Raw genomic sequence first — 20,244 nt, 5'->3', positions numbered from 1 at the left:
CGGCACTGAGTGCTAAGACCGCAAAGGGGAGGGACGGCGCGGCCTCTACTCCTCCTCGGGTCGGGGCGGGCCCGAGAAGACCCGCCTCCCCCGTGCCGTCCTCATCACGGCACCACAGGACACCCATGCCGGGCCGCCTGCTGCGCGGCCTCTGGCAGCGATGGCGTCGTTACAAGTACCGCTTCGTACCCTGGATCGCGCTGAACCTAAGCCACAACCCGAGGTGAGAGGGCGGGGCGGCTCGACCAGGGCCGTTTTCCTCTAACCCAGCGACGCCATCTAGACCGCTGGGACTTGAGCTAGAGGGCCGAGGTGGGCGGAGCTTCTGGAGGGCGAAGCCTCAAGCAGGCGGAGCCTAAGACGACCCAGGGACCTGAGTGGGCGGGGCCCTAGGTGGGCAGCGCCCGAGGTGGGCGAGGCGGAGGCTGATGGAGTCCGAGTTGGGCTGGGGGCCTGAAGAGGGTACGGGGCTTTTAGGTGGGCGGGGCCTAAGGCCTATTTCCCGTCGTTCCCGGCGCGGCGAGGTCCGCTGGGACCTGATCGCCCGCGGGCTTTGGCTCGAGTTCTCGCTTTTGCTTCTGCAGGGGCTGGGGTGCCTGGGTTTGGGGGAAAAATAGGAACTTCTGAAAAAGAAAAGAACTTGTACAACGTGAGGGTGCGTGGCGTTCTCTCCGCCAAGGCAGTTAGAAGCTTGAAGTTCCTTAGAAAAGCCAAACCGTGGTTTATTTTCACAGCTCCGTAGCTGGTATGGAGAAAACAGCGCAGCTCGGCTGTGAGGATAACAGCTTGGTGTAGCTGATGTATAAAAACGAGTAAAAATCCAATAAAAGCGTGTCGGAATATTGGATTTAGAATACGGATTCAGCACTTGAAGAAGGGGCTCTAGCTGAGTGGGTGGCCGTAGGATCATTGTTATTGCCGGCTTTAGTAAGTGGCCTGCTTGTGGTCTGGAAGAAGTCAACGTAATGCTCACTTAAATAGGTAAACGAGCTCCGTTGAAGGCTGGTTAATAACCAAAGAGCTTTCCCAGAGTTTCATACTACGGAAACGTGAATTCACCTGCATCATTACTATCGAATTGTGAGGCGGAAATTGGTTCCTTTAAGTAAACCAAGAAGTAAAAATAATACCTAAAAATTATTTACGGAAATAAGTGATCATTAAAGAAGTAATTACTGTGGTGGTGTGATGAATTGGGAGATTGGGATTGCCGTATATACACTAATATGTATAAAATAGATAACAACCTGCTGTATAAAAAAATACATAAAATTAAAAACAAAAAAGTAATTACTCCTGGGAGAGAATGTGACAAAATATATAATGTTAACTTAAATTTGTCTTTGAAACTACACGCGTGTGAAAAGAGCCATTGCAATATGAGGATTCTCATTATGTAATAACATTCACATAATGGCTTTGGGTGTAGTGGGGAACTAGCCCTGTTTCCGCTTCTGGCTTTCCCATTTACCCGCTTTCGGACCATGGGCAATTTCCCTAACATCTCCAGGCTTGAGTTTCCTTGTCTGCAAAAATAGGGTAATGAATGTAAGGACCCAACAGAATTTGGTATGTAATGGGCCTTTCATAAGCATTAGCTGTTGTTGACTTGTGTAGGTATTGTTGGGAGTCAGGTAACTAGAACTAAACCTAAAAAACTCTTTTCTGAACTACTTGGTTTTATGCCCTTCAAACACATGAGAATAATCTTCATACAGGCCAGTAACCCAGAAGACATCAAGACAGTCTGGCTTTTATCAGTTGAGGGTAGTGAATAGAAACTTTTCCCATTTTCAGGACCCTCCGATATGTTCCAGAGGAATCCAAAGACAAAGTTATCTCAGATGAAGAGGTCCTAGGAACATTACTGAAAGTTTTCCAGGCTCTATTCGTAAATGATTTCAATAAACAATCAGATATCTTGACTGTGCTTCCAGAACCTGTTAAATCAAAATATCAAGACCTACTGTCAGTTCAGCATCCAGGGGTGAAACAGCTTGAATACAGACATCAACAGCAAAATACCTTTACACCAGAAGAAATTCTTTATAAGACACTGGGTTTCAGTGTCACCCGAGCACCTAGTACATTGATTTCGGCTGGAAAAGGTGTCTTCGTTAACAAAGGATTGGTACCAAAAGGCGCGGTTGTATCTATGTATCCTGGTAATGACATAATTAGTACTTGGCCAAAAGTTTCTTATAAAAAAATATAAGTTCAACAAAATGCCTATCCCTGTAATCCTTAGAGTAAGGGGTTGTATTGGAAACTCTGATTTCCACAGATTTCTTTTTTCCACAGATTTTTAAACCCTGATTTGGAAATTAACTGTTTGTAAATTATCTCATGTATTAGAAAGTATCCTGGAGTATTTGTTGGGATAAATACATTTTTCTTTTAAGGAAATTTTTCTAATCAACGTTTAAATTTAGGAGATTATAGTATGGCCTACTTTGATAAGACTGATTACTTAGAAATCACTAGAGAATAAGTCAGTTTGGCTTAGCTAATTAATAATTAAAGGTAAAAAATGATATGGGTTAAAACATGAAAGATAAAATTTAAACCCATAAATCACTGAATAAAGATCTTCCTGCCATTTCTAAACTTGAAAAGTAAAGAAGCTTCTTTTCAAAAGATCATTGACTAGAATGCTAAGTAGAATGTTACTTGTTAAACATATTATTTGGTGTAGTGGAAAGTCTGCGTGAATGTTTGTCAGATAGACCTGTGTTTTTAAAAAGTTATTCTACTATTTTTTAATTCTGTGTCCCTAAGCAAGTGAGTCTCAGTTTCCTCCTACACAACTATCCTAACTCCATAAAGACTAAATAGGACAAGCCAGCAACAAACAAATGAATAGTAAACTAAATAGATTAAGATGCCTGGAACATAGGAAGCACCCTGTAAATATTAATTTTCTCCTTTCCTTCATTGCCAATGAAAGGAAAAACAACCTGAATGTCAGACTCATCTATTCCCGTATATATCTACATTATTTAATTGATTATTAATAAAAATACTTTTCTTAAAAGGCTCTTTAATAGATGACAAATCACACTCTACTTTAAAAAATAAAAATAATAACAAAAACACAGCTTTGTAAAACTGAACCTAAAATGTGGTGTTCACATTTTTTTAACCAAAATAGTCATGTTTTATTTGGCTGTGTGGACAAGTTGGTTCTGTGCTGCTTCTGCTATTGGCCACTCTTTAATGAGGGAAGGTAGCCGAAGAGAATCTGATGGTCTAGACTGGAGGTGAAACTTTAGAAAAAGGCAGAGAAATTAAAACAGATTCTTCCACATTATGTTTATGTTCCAGAGAAAGGTCCTTATCATGATGTTTATGATTTTTATAGGTTGCTATAATAATGTCTTTGTCTTGTATACTAGGTACAGTATATCAAAACTACGAGCCAATCTTTTTCCAGTCCATTGGAAATCCATTTATTTTTAGATGCCTGGATGGGGTACTCATTGATGGAAATGACAAAGGAATATCAAAAGTCGTGTATAGGTAAGCTGGTGCCATGTTCAAATTCAATTATAGGAGGTAGAACCACACCACAATGACTCTGACCACTAGCGTTTGTACTTTAAAGAAAAATCATTTAGGCAGCTGCCCTATTGATTAGACAAAAGTTTTTAAAGAAAAATTTCACTCTTCAATTCTAGGGTTAACTTTCAATTTTAACAATCTCTTAGCTAATGCTTTCACCTGTTTCAGATCTTGCAATGGGAGGGATCAACTTGGCCCTTTAAAAATGAGTGATAGTACATGGCTAATGTCAGAAATTCATAATCCACTGGCTGTAGGACAGTACGTCAACAATTGTTCAAATGGTAAGTTGGCACCTTGGGGCTGTGAGATATAAATACAGCAGTGGTAATGCTCCTCCTTTGCCATGTGACTGAGTGCCAGAGGCAGTTGAGTTAACATTTCAGCTATTCTAAGCCCTTGAGTAAACTCTAACTTTATAATAACTGATATCAAAGAGAGAATTTGGGGAGATAATGATATACATTAACTGGAATTCTTTAACTTACTATTTTTATTCTGATTTTTCAGTAAATATAGGCAATTGATAACTGCCCTTTTGATCATTATTATTTTAATATTTTTAATAGTTAACTTAGACATTATTTTGTCAGTGCTTCAACATAGCCTTATAGATTAATCACTAGACACTAGACTGGTATCCCCTTTCTGTTGCTAAGTTTGTAAGTTACCTACCTTCTCTAGGACTTAACTTTCCTACAAGTTTGATCATATGGCTACATTTAACATAGACTTTGGTGTTAGGGAGACATGAATTTGAAGCCTGATTCTTCTACTTAACCTTTACCCTCTCTGAACCTGTTTCCTGATCTTCAAAAAGTAAATACAACATCCAAACATATGTATATAGATATATAATCTAGCAGTGCCTGGAACACAATAGTGATTATTAATTTGAACATTTTCTGATAATTTAGAAAACCATACATCAAGTGCCATAATTCAGTACTGTTTTCCATGACCTTATAAAATGTCTGTTTCTAAAAATTCTGTACTTGTTCCTAGACAGAGCAGCTAATGTCTGTTATCAGGAATTTGATGTGCCTGCAGTTTTCCCTATAGAACTGAAGCAATATCTTCCAAACATTGCATACAGCTATGACAAACAAAGGTTAGTCTTCCGGAAGAGCTTTTCCTATCTTCTGTCTTATGCTGTACCTAAAAAATATATATTTTCTATGAAAAAACTATATAGAGATTGGGGTAAGTTTTTTTTAGTGAAAAATTATAACAGATTTTTATGTGCATCACACTTTAGTGTGTTAATGTAGGTTATTTGAAATTAAAAATTTTCCATTAACTTAGCTTATTCTGCTTATTATTACCCACTTTTATTCTGTGTAGTATTTTATAAGTTATCAACCTTAAAGTTTGTTTCAGGTGACTCTGTTGTGTTTCCTACCTACAAAATCTTCAAATAAATTTTACTTTAATTATTTTAAGGATCCTGTTCTCCATTTTACATGGAAGCACCCAGTTGAAGAAAGGGACCAAATTACACTATTACTTCTTTTGCCTACTTCACTATTAGGTTCAGAAACTTAGTCAAAAAAAGGGAAATATTCAGAAGATATGTATTTTTTAATTTGCTTTTGTTTTTACCATAATTTATTTTTTATACAATTGTTAAAGGTTACTTTCCATTTACAGTTATTACAAAATATTGGCTATATTCCCCATGTTGTACAGTACACCCTTGTGGCCTTACACCCAGAAGTTTGTACCTCTCATTCCCCCACCCCTATATTGACCTTAGTAACCACTAGTTTGTTCTCTATATCTCTAAGTCTGCTTCTTTTTTGTTATATTCACTGGTTTGTTGTATTTTTTAGATTCCACATATAAGTGATTAGAATGTATGTATTTTTTTAATAATGTTATTTATTTTGGGCAGCATTGGGTCTTCATTATTGCGCATGGGCTTTCTCTAGTTGCAGCGAGCGGGGGCTACTCTTCGTTGCAGTGCGTGGGCTTCTCATTGCGGTGGCTTCTCGTTGCAGAGCACGGGCTCTAGGCGTGCGGGCTTCAGTAGTTGCAGCATGTGGGCTCAGTAGTTGTGGCATGCAGGCCCTAGAGCACACAGGCTTCAGTAGTGCTGGCACGCAGGGTCAGCAGTTGTGGCTCGCGGGCTCTAGAGCACAGGCTCAGTAGTTGTGGTGCACGGGCTTAGTTGCTCCGTAGCACATGGGATCTTCCCGGACCAGGGATTGAACCCGTGTCCCCTGCATTGGCAGGAAGATTCTTAACCACTGCACCACCAGGGAAGTCCCTGTATTTTTATTGTAACATTTCTTCTCTGATTGATCATTAAGTGGAAAGTCTACCGAGAATACTCAAGTAACAATTTTTAAATATAAGTAATTATGTAGAGCTAAGAGTTCTTTATTAACAATGCTATAGGAAGACATTGTCTTTATATCATTTCACTGAGCTGCCAATTGCTAGCAAACTTTATTTTGTACAGGTCCTATTAAATTGTCTTTTGAAGATGAATGATATTTAAAACTTAGACTATTCCCTGTACTTAAACCTTGATAACTTTCATGTTTCTCTATGTGTGTGTGTATTTAACAATGAGGTTTTTTTAGCCTTATACTCTGGGGCATAATATTATTACTGTTCAACAAGTACAGGAAAAGTTAAATGAGTAGGAACATTGAAGGTGTGCATTATGTTTTGTTGTGTCCATAAAAAGTATTTTTTTAAATTCCCATAAATTATAAAGTAATGTTTCCAGCTTTGCAGAATACAAAGATACAAATTAATTTCTTTAAAGTGTTGAATTGTAATAAATGTCATTTTAAAATGCTTTTTGTGATACCAGTTTTGAGGGCTTGAACATAGAAACAACATTTTCAAAAGAAGTAGTCAGTTGTATAAACAATTGATTTTTGGTCTTTTTAAATAATACAAAATAAACATACTCTAAAATGCCTTCATCAGTGATAAGAACTATTTCCTCATGGAAATCAAATACATAAAGTAAGATGACAGTAAGGAATCTGAATAAAATTCTCTCTCTAAAATCCATATTGGTTGTATTAAAACATGAGCTTGTATCTGTTAATACTCCTAATTTTATCTATGTTTCTTTTTGTTTTCAGTCCACTTCGATGTGTCATTCTTGTCGCACTCAGGGACATCAAACAAGGAGAAGAGCTTTTTTCAAACTACTATACAATTGTCAGCTAACTGTATGAAATAAGGTTTTCTATTCAGCTATTGAGTTAATTCTAAATGTTTTTGTTGTTTCTCTGAGTTCCACCTGCAGAGCAAATATTTTGAAACCTAATTGGAGTGGGAACTTTTTTGTTTTTATTGATATTTGTGTTTCAGTTCCATCATGAAAGCTATTTGCTTCATTACAATTTCAAATTTGTAATGCAATTCCAGTGTTAATTGGTTTTCACCTAAGTACACAGTAGTTTACTAAATTAAAACCCACTGTCTGAACTTACAGTTTCAACTTTTCTTTTGTATATTTTGATTATCTCTGTGGTGGTTTATCAAATTTTAGCCAGGTCATCAGCAATTCTTGTACTATTGATGTGTACTAACTTCCATAAAGACTTAATTTTTCCAGAATATTCTAAAACCAAAAATATTTGTTGTGTTGTCATGAGTTAATTGGGGTGTGTTTGTGTGTGTGTGATATAAAGATTGTTTTAGGGACTTCCCTGGTGGCACAGTGGTTAAGAATCTGCCTGCCAGTGCAGGGGACATGGGTTCGAGCCCTGGTCCGGGAAGATCCCACATGCCGCGGAGCAACTAAGCCCGTGAGCCACAACTACTGAACCTGTGCTCTAGAGCCTGTGAGCCACAACTACTGAGCCCACGTGCCACAACTACTGAAGCCCATGCACCTAGAGCCCGTGCTCCACAACAAGAGAAGCCACCACAATGAGAAGCCCGTGCACTGCAACGAAGAGTAGCCCCGGCTTGCTGCAACTAGAGAAAGCCCACGTGCAGCAACAAAGACCCAACGCAGCCAAAAATAAATAAAATAAATTTATTTTTAAAAAAAAATTAACAGAAACAAAAAAAAGATTGTTTTAGCTGGTTAAGGGAAAGATGGGGGGTCATCATACTATTTACTTTATGTGAACATTTACACACACACACAGTTTAAGAGTATAAGATTGTTTTGGCATGGAATTATAGTTAAAAGATGGTGGTGGGAGGAACACCTATCTCCTATTCCACATTTCTCATATTTGGACGGCTTCCATTAGTAATTCTCCTGCCTCTTTCTCTACCCACTGGAGAAAGTGATTTTCTGAGATTATCTTTAGAGAAAAACTAGGCATCCATGGCCCAAACCCCTCTAGTTCTTTCTCTGTGGACTCTCCCAGCTGAGTCTGTTCTGGGCTGCTCTCTGCCCTGTGCAGGGAGTATCCTGTAGTCAGCCCAGCCAGTGAAGGAGTGAGTCTAGTTCAGAGGTGGAGTATTAGTGAGCTGATCTGGCCTCAGCTCTGAAGCCACATTCTCCAGTTTTATTAGTAAGTTACTTTGATCTCCATCAACCTGACTCCTGCATCCAGCCCTCAGTTCCAAACTTGGATAGGGAGGGGGGTGTTACTTATTGGGCCCCTCAAATCCTAACATGGCACCTATACAACCGGATCCTGGCCATCTTCACTGCTACACCAACAGCTTTTCTCAGTTTATTGCAATTTCAGTGGCCTCCTGATTGCCTTCCCTGTTTCCATTCCTGCCCCTTTTACAGAGTAGACCACCAAGAGGGATTCTTTCAAACACAAATCAGATCCTAACCCGCCTCTGCTCAGAACTCTTTGACTACTCTTGCTTTGGAGTAAATGCCAGTCTTTCATTACCTCTGATCTCACGTCCTGCTCACTCCACCCAGCCACACCTGCCTCCTTGCCACTCCTTGAGCGTGCCGGGCACACTCCCACCTCAGGGCTTTTGCACTAGTTCTCTGCCTCCAAAAACCTCCCCCCAGATAGCCATACAGCTCATTCCCTGTAACCTTGCCTAACCAACCTATGGAAATTTACAATGCCCAACCGCCAACCCCTAAAATTCCCATTCCTCCTCTGTAGCATTTATCATGTATGTCCATGTAAATCCATGGAAGCATCTCTTTTTCTCAGGCTCATTTGTTTTTTATTATTTGTGCTGCCAAGATTCTGAGAGGCCAGGGGGACTCATATTGTTAAAAAAGCCAAGCCGCTTGACCAAGAAGATCCTATTGGGCTTACCTGGTGGCGCAGTGATTGAGAGTCCGCCTGTCGATGCAGGGGACACGGGTTCGTGCCCCGGTCCGGGAAAATCCCACATGCCGCGGAGCGGCTGGGCCCGTGAGCCATGGCCGCTGAGCCTGTGCGTCTGGAGCCTGTGCTCCACAACGGGAGAGGCCACAACAGTGAGAGGGCCACGTACAGCAAAAAATAAATAAATAAATAAAAATAAGATCCTATTACTCAGAACTTTATGTAAAATACAGAAACTTAACTCCTGTGGCCATATTAGGTATTTAGGAGTGAAGTATTGCAATGTCAAAGACTTTAAAAATAAGTCAGAGGACTTCCCTGGTGGCGCACTGGTTGGGAGTCTCCCTGCCGATGCAGGGGATATGGGTTCGAGCCCTGGTCCGGGGGGATACCACATGCCGCGGAGTGGCTGGGCCCGTGCGCCACAGCTGCTGAGCCTGCGCTCTAGAGCCCGTGTTCCGCAGCTGAGGCCGCTGCAGTGAGAAGCCCACGCACTGCAACAAGGACCCAACGCAGCCAAAAATAAATAAAAATAAAATAAATTTATAAATAAATGTCAGAAAAAATGCATATTATATAGAAAGAGAACAAATATGGTAAAAAGTTAATTGTTCAACCTGGATTGTTCTTTATACTGTTATTTTAACTTTTGTCTTAAAAGTTTTATTTTTTTAAGTTGGGAGAAACGTCACCATCAGCTTAAGAGTCATCAAACATTTAGTGAATGCCTACTGTGTGAAGGGTCCTGGAAGATTCAAAGAATAAAACATAGTTCCTGCTGATAAAATGCTTACAATTGGACTATAAAGCGTGCCCAGTACCATGACTTGGTCTGGACTGGAGAGGTGAAGATATTTTTAAAAAATAAAACATTGATTTTTTTTTTTTAAAGAACCACGTTCTCCTTACTAGAATAATTTTTTAAGGTTTATAAATGACATATCATTTCTGACATGCTTATGAAATGCTTTTATTAATTCTACACCAGGAAACACCTTTGTGGCAGTATTGGCTTTTTGTGTAAAAACAATGTCATCAAAATCAAGGTACACTATAGAGCATGTGTCTCTCTAAAGTGAATATGCCAGCTATAGTATATTAAACCTTGAAAAATGTGAGCATTTCTGGTCTAGGACTATGACGTCACTACCCTGTGCACTGTTCTGTCAGAGAACCCAGATAGCCACAGAAAAGAGAATAAAGATCAGAGATCACTTACCTGGGTGGGAAATTGTAAACAGTGCTATATCCCAGGGACTAAATTAAAAATGAAAGTGTGGGGCTTCCCTGGTGGCGCAGTGGTTGAGAGTCCGCCTGCCGATGCAGGGGACACGGGTTCGTGCCCCGGTCCGGGAAGATCCCACATGCCGCGGAGCGGCTGGGCCCGTAAGCCATGGCCGCTGAGCCTGCGCGTCCGGAGCCCGTGCTCTGCAACGGGAGAGGCCACAACAGTGAGAGGCCCGCGTACCGCAAAAAAAAAAAAAAAAAAAAAAAAAGTGTGTATAATGAAATACCCAATTTACAGAGGACATGAAATCTTTGATAAGTCAGAGAAGCAGCTGGCTCAAAAAGCATACCACTGATGGAAATTATGGCCAAAATGGGTAAGGTCTACAAGTGACTAGATTATTCCGCTCCCACCCACAAGGCTCTCCTCCCTCCCCTAAAAGACTAAAGCGCTATGCTCTTATATGGCGTTTGGCTGCCCTCTTGGCTGTATTCAAAACACTGGTCCTTGTACCTCCTTTGAGGGCACTTCTGTTTATGTGTCCACCAGATAGCCCTGCACATTAAGGAAGAAATGTGGTTTTAGATAAGCAACTGAAGGAGAGACGTCAAGGTTTTTATCCTCCTCTTGTCCTTGCACAAAGTCTGGACATTATGTGCAATCTGATCACTGCATATTAAGAATGGAACTACAGAGAGAAAGCTCTGGTCAGAGCAAGTGAAATATGGGGACAAACTTGTGAAATTAGGCTAAGGTGAGATATTTAGCTTGAAAAGATGAAGACTTAGGGAAGATATTTCTAGAGTCTACTAAACTATGAATATTATGATAAGGCAGACTAGTTTACTATAAATATATTGTCAAATAATAACATCTGATCAGATTTCAGATTTCATGTCTTCCTAAATGACAACAGTTACTGAGAACCTTGTTTGAAACATAAGACATTCAATAAATACTTCCTGAATGAAACTAAAAGTACGTACAATCCCCACTTTGGGATAACTAGAATTTTATTATAGATGGAAATTTATTTTAGAGGAGTTAAAGAAAACTTATTTTATCTACCAATTTTATTCCTTACCTATCAAATATCTTATTTACTACATCTAAAACCAACTTAACAGTGGTTAAATATCTACCCATGTGTTATAGCTTAAGGATTATTAAATAAAAATCTATTTGTGGCAAATACTCACACGAACCAAGAAAAAAAAAGATTTCCAGATTTTTATTTCTGGAACTGTACACCAGGTATTAAAGTACAACAAATACAAAATAATGCTCAAAAAAATCAGTGTTTATGTACAAATATTAAAATCAATGCAACAATAGCAACTTCCTCTTGAACATCTGATACTAAAACTTGTTCTGATTGTCACTAATCAATCTCATACTCACAGCGTACTTATTTCAAACTGGGACAACTGGAATCACTGGTCATCTAAGAGGAGTTTTAATATCTACCATATTTAACAATAAAACTAAGAGTTTCCTCCTTTTAGTGAAAAAATTAAGAACTTTTTAAAAAACATAGTAATGTCAATATTTTTATAAATTATTTCAATTTCCATTTGTAGACAATGTGCTTTGAAACTCTGGGCAAACAATCTCCTTGGTGGTCAGGTTTATTTGTTGGTTTACATTCAAAGTTGAAGTATTCACTAGAGACTTTGGTTAAATTAAAGAGTATCACTATGCTCTATTAGATCTGACGTTCTCAACTATTATGACCCTCAATTGTAAAAATTAAAAAGGAAACAATTGCACAATTCTTTGACCTAATTGTACACACTTTAGTATTGTTTAAACAGTATTCTACATCCTTCAAGTAAATTCAGCAGTTGACCATGACAAGAGGAAAACTAAACACTGAAAAAGCTAGCATGGAAAAGTGGAGTACAACTAACAAAAGTAAAGTATTGCTATAATCACAGCACCAGTTTCACTTCTAAATGAATCCGCTGTCCTCTTCAAACCCCCTGTACATAAAAGACACATCAGCCAACCCTGCAACTGCTCACCATGGATTTTTGGTTTGTTCATACAAAAATAATATGGCAAAGGAAAAAGAAAAAAGAATTTATCACAGTTTGTTATAAGAATTGTGCTTAACACTTGATAATAAAGGCATTATTGTTTCTTCGTATGACTGCAAATCAGTGATTTTCACGCTCTCAAACGCAATTCTTCTAATAAACAGTAACAAATTCTCTGTCAAGATGCTTAAACGGAAAGGAAAAAACCCAGTAAATCCAGATTTAAAAGGAAATTCAATAAATAGCTATTTTACATGAATAAAGTCATAGTGGTACAATTCATGAATGTCACATCAAGCATGCACAAAAATGGTATTATACATGGAGGAAGCAGTCAGAAAATATTTAATTAGATCTAAAAAGAGATGAAGACTTTACATATATATACAAAAATCTTGCAAATTATTGCCTCATTTTAACAAGGAATTAAAAGTAAACGTTACCAGCTAGTTAGCGCTCTCTAAGAGGCTAAAATCAGATTGGCCTTTAAAAATCTATTAAACTAGCTGGAAATTATTTTTCTCTCATATCATTTCTGGATTTTGGTCAAAAACCTTTATTTAAATAACTAAAGTGTCCATTCAACTTGCTGATAATCAAAACTTTAGATAAGAAACACTGTTTCCATCTTATATCAAGATCCCAGCAATGCATAGATAAACTGAATATATTACTGCATCAGCTATTGAGAATGGGCATGTTCATTTAAGTGCAACTGGTATTAGCATTCAGTCATCTTTGTGTAAATTATTTTATACAGACCAGCCACTGTAAACCCAGAGTAAAAATTAAAGTTATAACAGTGGAAGATTATGGCCAGTATCTTACTAAATTATAGGTGTATTCATTTTTAACAAAAGAAATTAGGTTCAAAGTTTAGCACGACACCACAGCAATAAGAAGCTGACAACTTGGAAAAAAATATCTGAAAGCAACATAGAACCCAGGCTACCCATTATTTACTGTGTGCATACAGGAATGCTAGACTTTAGATGTATAAATTAGAGACTGACTTTAAGTTATTAATTTAACTACTTTTCGTCCACTGTGCTAAACTAGCTTTTATAGTAAATGTGCTAATGCGTAAACACTTCAAAGCAATCTTCATTAAAATGCTGCAAAGAAAAGAATACACATCATCCAAAACTAAGGATGTCATTGCAGTTCACAGTTTGTATAATAAATACCCTCCCTTTCCATCACTACTAAGGTAACTACATTCTATCTATTCATCAGCACAACCTTGAAGCGACTTATACTTACAAATATCAGCAATGTAGCCAAACATTTAAGTTTCTGAAAAGCAAGACAACTAGTAGAAATTGAAAATTTTAACTGACAGTGCAAAAAAAAAAAAAAAGTAAAATTCTGTGTTTTAACTGAACTATAAAAGCAAAGCTTATCACATCCTAATACTGCATTACATATTGTTTGAATTCACCTTATAACTTAAAGATGCATGTCTATACAGCAAAAATGGCCTAAGTTTAAGACAATGGCTTCTCATTCACAATGTTTGGAATAAAAATAAAACTGAGTTTGAGATGCAACTGAACGTCAATCACTTTTTAAAACTTAAAGTGGTAACGTACCATTCTATTTCAGATAGGAACTCACATTTTTCTTGCCAGTAACTGTTCAAGCTAAACAGAAAAGTTTAAATATACTTCAAGGTTCTACTGCATTTTATGTCTAAAATCTAGAAATCCCTCCTAAATATTAACACTTTGAACTGCACCGCTATAAAAAAACTTGAGGTGTCCCAAAATGTAAACCAATGAGTGGCAACATCCTAGGCTTTGTAGACTGTGCCCTGCAAGTCAACTGCCTCAGGATAAACTAAATTATCAATGACTGGTATGATTTTTATGATTACAATCTTGATAATGGTGGACAAAACCCCATCTAAATACCACACCTTCAAATGCCAAACTTTTAGCCAATAAATGAAGTTACACAGAAATCTTCCGGCAGCAAAATGACCAATTCTGTGTAAGGTAGCCCTGGTCTAGAATTCTGAAACAGGATCCAAGCAAGCGTCTTCATAATTTGCACGCAGTTCCTCGTGCTGGCTTCCATAAAGATGGACTTGCTGTTTTGTAAACTGAAGTGCTCTAGTTGAACAACATGAGAGAAGTTTCCATTTTTAAAAAAATCCTTGCATGTTTGTGCAGTTTAAAGAAACCTACCCCTGCTTTTATTTAATTAAGAAAATAAAACCAAAAAATGCTACATTGAGCAGGGATCAGGATCGGTACCTGTAAACATTGTTATTCCACTGCATCCATTACGGCAAAAGGAATTTACATGAATAGAAGCCACTCCGTTCAGTTCAGAACATCTGTGCTGGTTTTGAGCTGGTGGCCTCTGTCTACAGGTTTTAAAATTGGGAGTGAGGGCAGTGGGGAACAGAAAAGAATAGAAAAAGAAGGGAGTGGGGAAGAGGTACTGGGGATGAGGAAGAGATAAGCAGAGCTTAAAGCTGCACCACAGAGTTCAATCTTAGTCCCCAACTCTGCTGATCATAGTTCATTTCCACATTTATGGATTGAAAATGAAAATACTCTTGATAAATCAAGATATAGTTCTATACATACTGACATCACTGATGTCATAGTGAAAAAAGTTCAAACTTCCAGTGAAAGACTAAGCAAACCTGATACTTTCCTGGTACTGGTACTGCACACCCACTGTTTCTGGGCCCCTCACTCCGGTCACTCAGAATGCAGGGCGGCATGCTGATGCAGAGCGTGGGTGCTGAGGAAACCATTGGTCTCGTTGGCAGACAGACTGCCAAAGTCAGCCACAGACACGGCCATTTTGGCACTGGTGATGTGATGTGTGTGATTTTCAAAGTCCACACCCAAATTATTTGCAGAAACCTCATTCATAAAGGATTCAGGAACAGCAATGCCCATTTTCAATCTCTTTGCTGGTCTTTCTGACTCTTCACTGCACATGTTCATGGGGTTTAGCTCCGAGTGATAGAATCCAGTCTCAAATAAGTTAAAACAATCACTTTCCCCGTTGCTGGGCAGGGTGAGTAACTCCTCTGTCCCAACAGGCACATGATTGACTTGTCCACGGGGCGTGCTGCCCAGTGGAGGAAAGCTATCATCCAAACAACTCACATCCGCTGGATCGCAGACGGTCGCTACACTGCTGGTCAAAGCTAAAAAAGAGACGGAAAATGGTTTAAGTAAGCGGTCTGACATCACGCCACAAAGAGGATATAAGTTTGCCCCAAGCTATGGTAAAAAATGCAAAAAGATGCTCATGTTACCTGTCAAGTCACTGGCAGTGAAAGAGTTGAGAATGTTCAGCTGTTGATCAGGAACAGGCTCAGGTCGGTTAGATGTTAAGGCTGAAGAATTTACTGTCCCACCCAGAGCTTCTGTTTCATCTACCAAACGATCCATATAGTCCCTAAAAAACACAGCCCAATAATTTTATGACTGCTTATCACAGTTAAAAACAAAAATCCCAGAAGTCAATCCCACAGTACTTACGTAACTCCAGGGTGATGGTTGTATCGTTTCTTTCCAAATCTTGTCTGTTGAGCGAAGTAATCATAACGTTCTGATTTCTTCCACATATAGTAGAATGCTACACATTCAGCAACTGTTCTAGTTCTCACCTAACAAAAAAAGTTGCATTTTTAAAAATCAACATATTCTATGCATTTTTTAATAACTATTTTTTTTACAACCCATAGGTCTTATTTTCTATCTTCCCAATTATGAAATTCTGAACTTTTTATTAGTGAACTGTCGTTACATTTACACTATTTAATAATGAGGCTGCCTTCAAAAGCCCAAGGCTTTTTATTTAAATCAGAATGTAATAATAATAATAAATGCGTATCCAGAAATTATCTTACACCTTTACTGAAAATCTTAAAACACTGACATCCTTTACTTTTCTTCACTGAACTTTCACTGTGATTCTGACTGTAGCAGGGGTCCTTCTTAACCCTGAGGGATCCATGAATGAGCTTCACTGGGATCTATTAATTCCCAAAATTTCCTGCAGGTACACTTTTCTGGGGGGAAGGGTGCAGCTTCATCAGATTATCAAAGGGTTCCATGGCCCCAAAGAGATTGAGAACCGTCTGCAAAGGGATCAGTACTCTACCGCATCTGGAATTTAAGATGATTGCCAGATAAAGGCAGAATTTTTTCCCTTTAACATGCACTTGGCTCTTAGCGCCAACAGAGTTTGGTAAGAAGAGCAACAACAATAAAATTTGAGCCTCGTTCAACTTGGCTCCACATGCAGACTAGGGCTCTTCTAACTATATATAGCTAAAGGTATGAGTTCAGATGTACAGACAAAATTCTGTGTCTTTACCCAATAAACACTTTCTCCCCTGCTTAATCAGTACCCAATAAGGAAGTTTCAGAATCTCTATCCTGATTAGTGAGCATGTTGTGATATAAGATCATAATATAGGAACAAGCTTTTTTAAACCAAGAAATAAGGCATACCTTTCAATAAACACATTAGCCATAAGTCTTCAAAAAGAATATAGGCTTCTTGGGAACAGAAACCTTTCCTGTCTTATTCACTGATGTATCTCTAGAGCTTAAAATAATATCTGGTAAATGATAGAGCTTATTTGTAAAATAAATGGATATATTTCATAAATTATTGCAAAACTGAGGTTTTATTCTGACTTAAAAGGGCAACTGTTTCATCTTTCAATAAATTAAACACTTAATCTCATCTGTGAGAAAACAATAGGTTTTCATACATACAAAAAAGCATTGAAGTATTCAACATCATACTGGAAGATCTAGCTAAATGCAATAAGAAAAGAAATAAAAGGTATACAGATTGAGAAGAAAGAAATAAAACTGTCTGCTCACAGATGAGATGATTGTCTATATAGAAAATTCTAAAGAAGCCACAAAAAACCCTCCTGGAACTAATAAATGATTATAGCAAGGTTGCAGGACACAAGGTTAATATGCAAAAGTCAATTGCTTTCCTATATACCAGCAATGAGCAACTGAAAATTGAAATTAAAAACACAATACCATCTACATTAGCGCCCCCAAAATGAAATACTTAGGTATATACCTAATAAAATACATGCAAGATCTATATGAGAAAATCTAAAAAATTCTGATTAAAGAAATCAAAGAAGGTTTAAATAAATTGAGAGATATTCCATGTTCACAGATAGGAAGACTGATTATTGTTAAGGTGTCAGTTCTTCCCAACTTGATTTATAGATTCAGTGAAATCCCAATTAAAATTCCAGCAAGTTATTTTGTAAATACTGACAAATTAATTCTAAAGTTTATATGCAAAGGCAAAAGACCCAGACTAGCCAACACGATATTGAAGGAGAAGAACAAAGTCGGAGGATAGATACTACCCAACTTCAAGACTTACTATTAAGCTATTGTAATCAAGATAGTGTGGTACTGGTGAAAAGATAAACAAATACATTAATGGAACACAATAGAGAGCCCAGAAACAGACTCACACAAATACAGTCAACTAATCTTTGACAAAGGAGCAAAGGCAATTCAATGAAGGAAGGATCATCTTTTCAACAAACAGCGCTAGAACAAGTGGACATCTATATCCACCTTTCACAAAAACTCAAAATGGATTATAAGACCTAAAAGTACACTACAAAACTATAAGAGCTCCTAGAAGATAACACAGGAGAAAACCTAGATGACATTGGGGATAGTGATGACTTTTTAGGAACAACAATACAAGCACAATCTATGAAAGAAAAATTGATAAGTTGGACTAATTAAAATTAAAAACTTCTACTCTGCAAAAGACACTTAAGAGAATGAAAAGACAGGCCAAAGACTGGGAGTAAATATTCAAAAATCACACATATTTTTTTGGACTGTTATCCAAATTATATAAAGAACTCTTGCAATTCAACAATACGAAAACAAACCACCCAATTAAAAAATGTGCTAAAGACCCTAACAGACACCTCACCAAAGAAGATATATAGATGGCGAATAAGCATATGAAAAAATGACCCACATATGTCATCAGGGAAATGCAAATTAAAACAAGATACCACTACACATTTTAGAATAGCCAAAATCCAAAACAATGACACCACCAGATACTGGCAAGGATGTGGAACAACAGGAACTCTCTCATTCATTGCTGGTAGGAATGCAAAATGGCACAGCCACTTTGGAAGACAGTTTGGTGGTTTCTTACAAAACTATCCATACTTGCTTAAAGAAAAAGAGAAAACAAAAAACAAAAAACCATTGTAAAGCAATTATACTCCAATAAAGATGTTAAAAAAACCCCAAAACAACAACAACAACAAAATATCCATACTCTTACCATATCATCCAACAATCACACTTACTGGTATTTACTCAAAGGAGTTGAAAACTTATGTCCAAAGAAACCCCTGCACACTGATGCTTACAGCTGCTTTACTCGTAATTGCCAAAACTTGAAAGCAACCAAGATGTCCTCCAAATGGTGAATGGATAAACAAACTGGTACATCCATACAATGGAATATTATTCAGTGATAAAAAGAAATAAACCACACTAAGACTCCATGCTCCCAATGCAGGGGGCCCACGTTCGGTCCCTGGTCAGGGAACTAGATCCTACCTGCTGCAACTAGAAGTTCACATGCCGCAACTAAAGATATCGTGTGCCGCAACTAAGACCAATATAGCCAAATAAATAAATAAATATTTTTTTTAAAAAAAAGAGAGAGAGAAATGAGCCACAGAAAACATGGAGGAACCTTAAATGCATATTACTAAGTCAAGAAGCCAATCTCCAAAGGCTACATACTGTATGATTCCAACTATATGACAAGGGATTTTTTGATCAGTGAAACTATTCTGTATGATACTACAATGGTGGATAGGCGTCGTTATAACAACACAAAGAGTGAACCTACTGTAAACTATGAACACTGGGGGATAAAAACATGGCAAAGTAGATTTACCAGTTGTAACAAATGCACCACTCTGGTGGGGGGGCTGGTGGGGGGAAGCCGTGTGTGGGTGGGAGCAGGAAGTACATGGGAACTCTCCATACTTTCTCTTCAATTCTGTTGTGAACCTAAGACTGCTCTAAAAATAAAGTCTATTATTTAAAAGTGCGTGTATATTGTAACAGTTTGGGATAATTAAACCTCATTAAAATATGCTTTGCTTATTCTTTCTTTTTGTCCTAAGGAACATAGGATTCTAAAATATTTAGGTGGATAGGTCAATATTCTATGCCTATTGCTTCTTTTTTAAGTTTATTTATTATATTTATTTGTTTTGGGCTGTGTTGGGTCTTCGTTGCTGCACGCAGGCTTTCTCTAGTTGTGGTGAGTGGGGGCTACTCTTCCTTGCGGTGCGCAGACTTCTCATTGCAGTGCCTTGTCTTGTTGTGGAGCAGGGGCTCTAGGTGCACAGGCTTCAGCAGTTGTGGCACATGGGCTCAGCAGTTGTGGCGCGTGGGCTCTAGAGCGCAGGCTCAGTAGTTGTGGCGCACGGGCTTAGTTGCTCCGCGGCATGTGGGATCTTCCCGGACCAGGGCTCGAACCCGTGTCCCCTGCATTGGCAGGCAGATTCTTAACCACTGCACCACCAGGGAAGCCCCACCTATTGCTTTTTAAACTAGATTTTACATTTCAGAGCAGTTTTGGGTTTACAGAAAAATTGATCAGAAAGTAACAGAAATGGTAATAGCAGGGGAGCATTAACAAGTTATAGCTTTTATTCCCTACCCTAGAGGCTCATAAATTAGTTGCTTGTATTCATTGTAATTACTAAGCAATTTCTCTATACTAATTTGCCTAACTTACCTTATTCTTCTGTATAAGATGAAAATCTTTTCCAAAGAGCATGAGTGCGTGTTCAAAGCTCCGGCATTCTTCTTCTGTCCATGCAGTCATTCCTTCTAAAGAAATTTTAAAACAAAATAAATTGGCCTCAAAACTCTTATATATACAAATGACTGATTTACTTTCAGTATGTTTTCCTAATAAAAAGGCTAGAAACTTCTACACACACACACACAGAAACAAGTTCTTTATGTGGAGAGTTTAGTTAGTAATCTTAACTAAAAAAATCTGGAATACCAAAATACAAACAACTGGTTTTTTTCCTCTGCATGATGAGACAAGAATTTTATATTTTTTTCTATAATTCAAGCACATTGTTTTTCTG

At 38.0% G+C, this 20,244-nt stretch overlaps 2 protein-coding genes across 3 annotated transcripts in view; one reads left to right on the top strand and one right to left on the bottom strand.

The window, feature by feature from the left end:
* The first annotated feature begins 1 nt into the window (after nucleotide 1).
* SETD9 (SET domain containing 9) lies at nucleotides 2-7,535 on the top strand. Its single transcript, XM_082621017.1, has 6 exons — nucleotides 2-223; nucleotides 1,798-2,165; nucleotides 3,396-3,519; nucleotides 3,730-3,845; nucleotides 4,567-4,672; nucleotides 6,666-7,535. The coding sequence occupies exons 1-6, from the start codon at nucleotides 126-128 to the stop codon at nucleotides 6,751-6,753; spliced, it is 900 nt and encodes a 299-aa protein (XP_082477143.1). The 5' UTR covers nucleotides 2-125; the 3' UTR covers nucleotides 6,754-7,535.
* Nucleotides 7,536-11,239: 3,704 nt separating this feature from the next.
* MIER3 (MIER family member 3) overlaps nucleotides 11,240-20,244 on the bottom strand; it is a 30,592-nt gene continuing 21,587 nt past the window's right edge. For both annotated transcript variants that reach the window (XM_082621937.1, XM_082621938.1), the window contains exons 10-13: nucleotides 19,881-19,975; nucleotides 15,572-15,699; nucleotides 15,346-15,488; nucleotides 11,240-15,234 (exon numbers count right to left, since the gene is read on the bottom strand). In XM_082621937.1, coding sequence (XP_082478063.1) covers nucleotides 14,777-15,234; nucleotides 15,346-15,488; nucleotides 15,572-15,699; nucleotides 19,881-19,975 — 824 coding nt within the window. In that variant the 3' untranslated portion in view covers nucleotides 11,240-14,776. The remainder of the gene's footprint in view (nucleotides 15,235-15,345; nucleotides 15,489-15,571; nucleotides 15,700-19,880; nucleotides 19,976-20,244) is intronic.

Source organism: Mesoplodon mirus (assembly GCF_964341445.2).
Source record: "Mesoplodon mirus genome assembly, chromosome: 5".
NCBI classification, from domain to species: domain Eukaryota; kingdom Metazoa; phylum Chordata; class Mammalia; order Artiodactyla; family Ziphiidae; genus Mesoplodon; species Mesoplodon mirus.
This window is presented reverse-complemented; position numbering and strand designations above follow the sequence as displayed.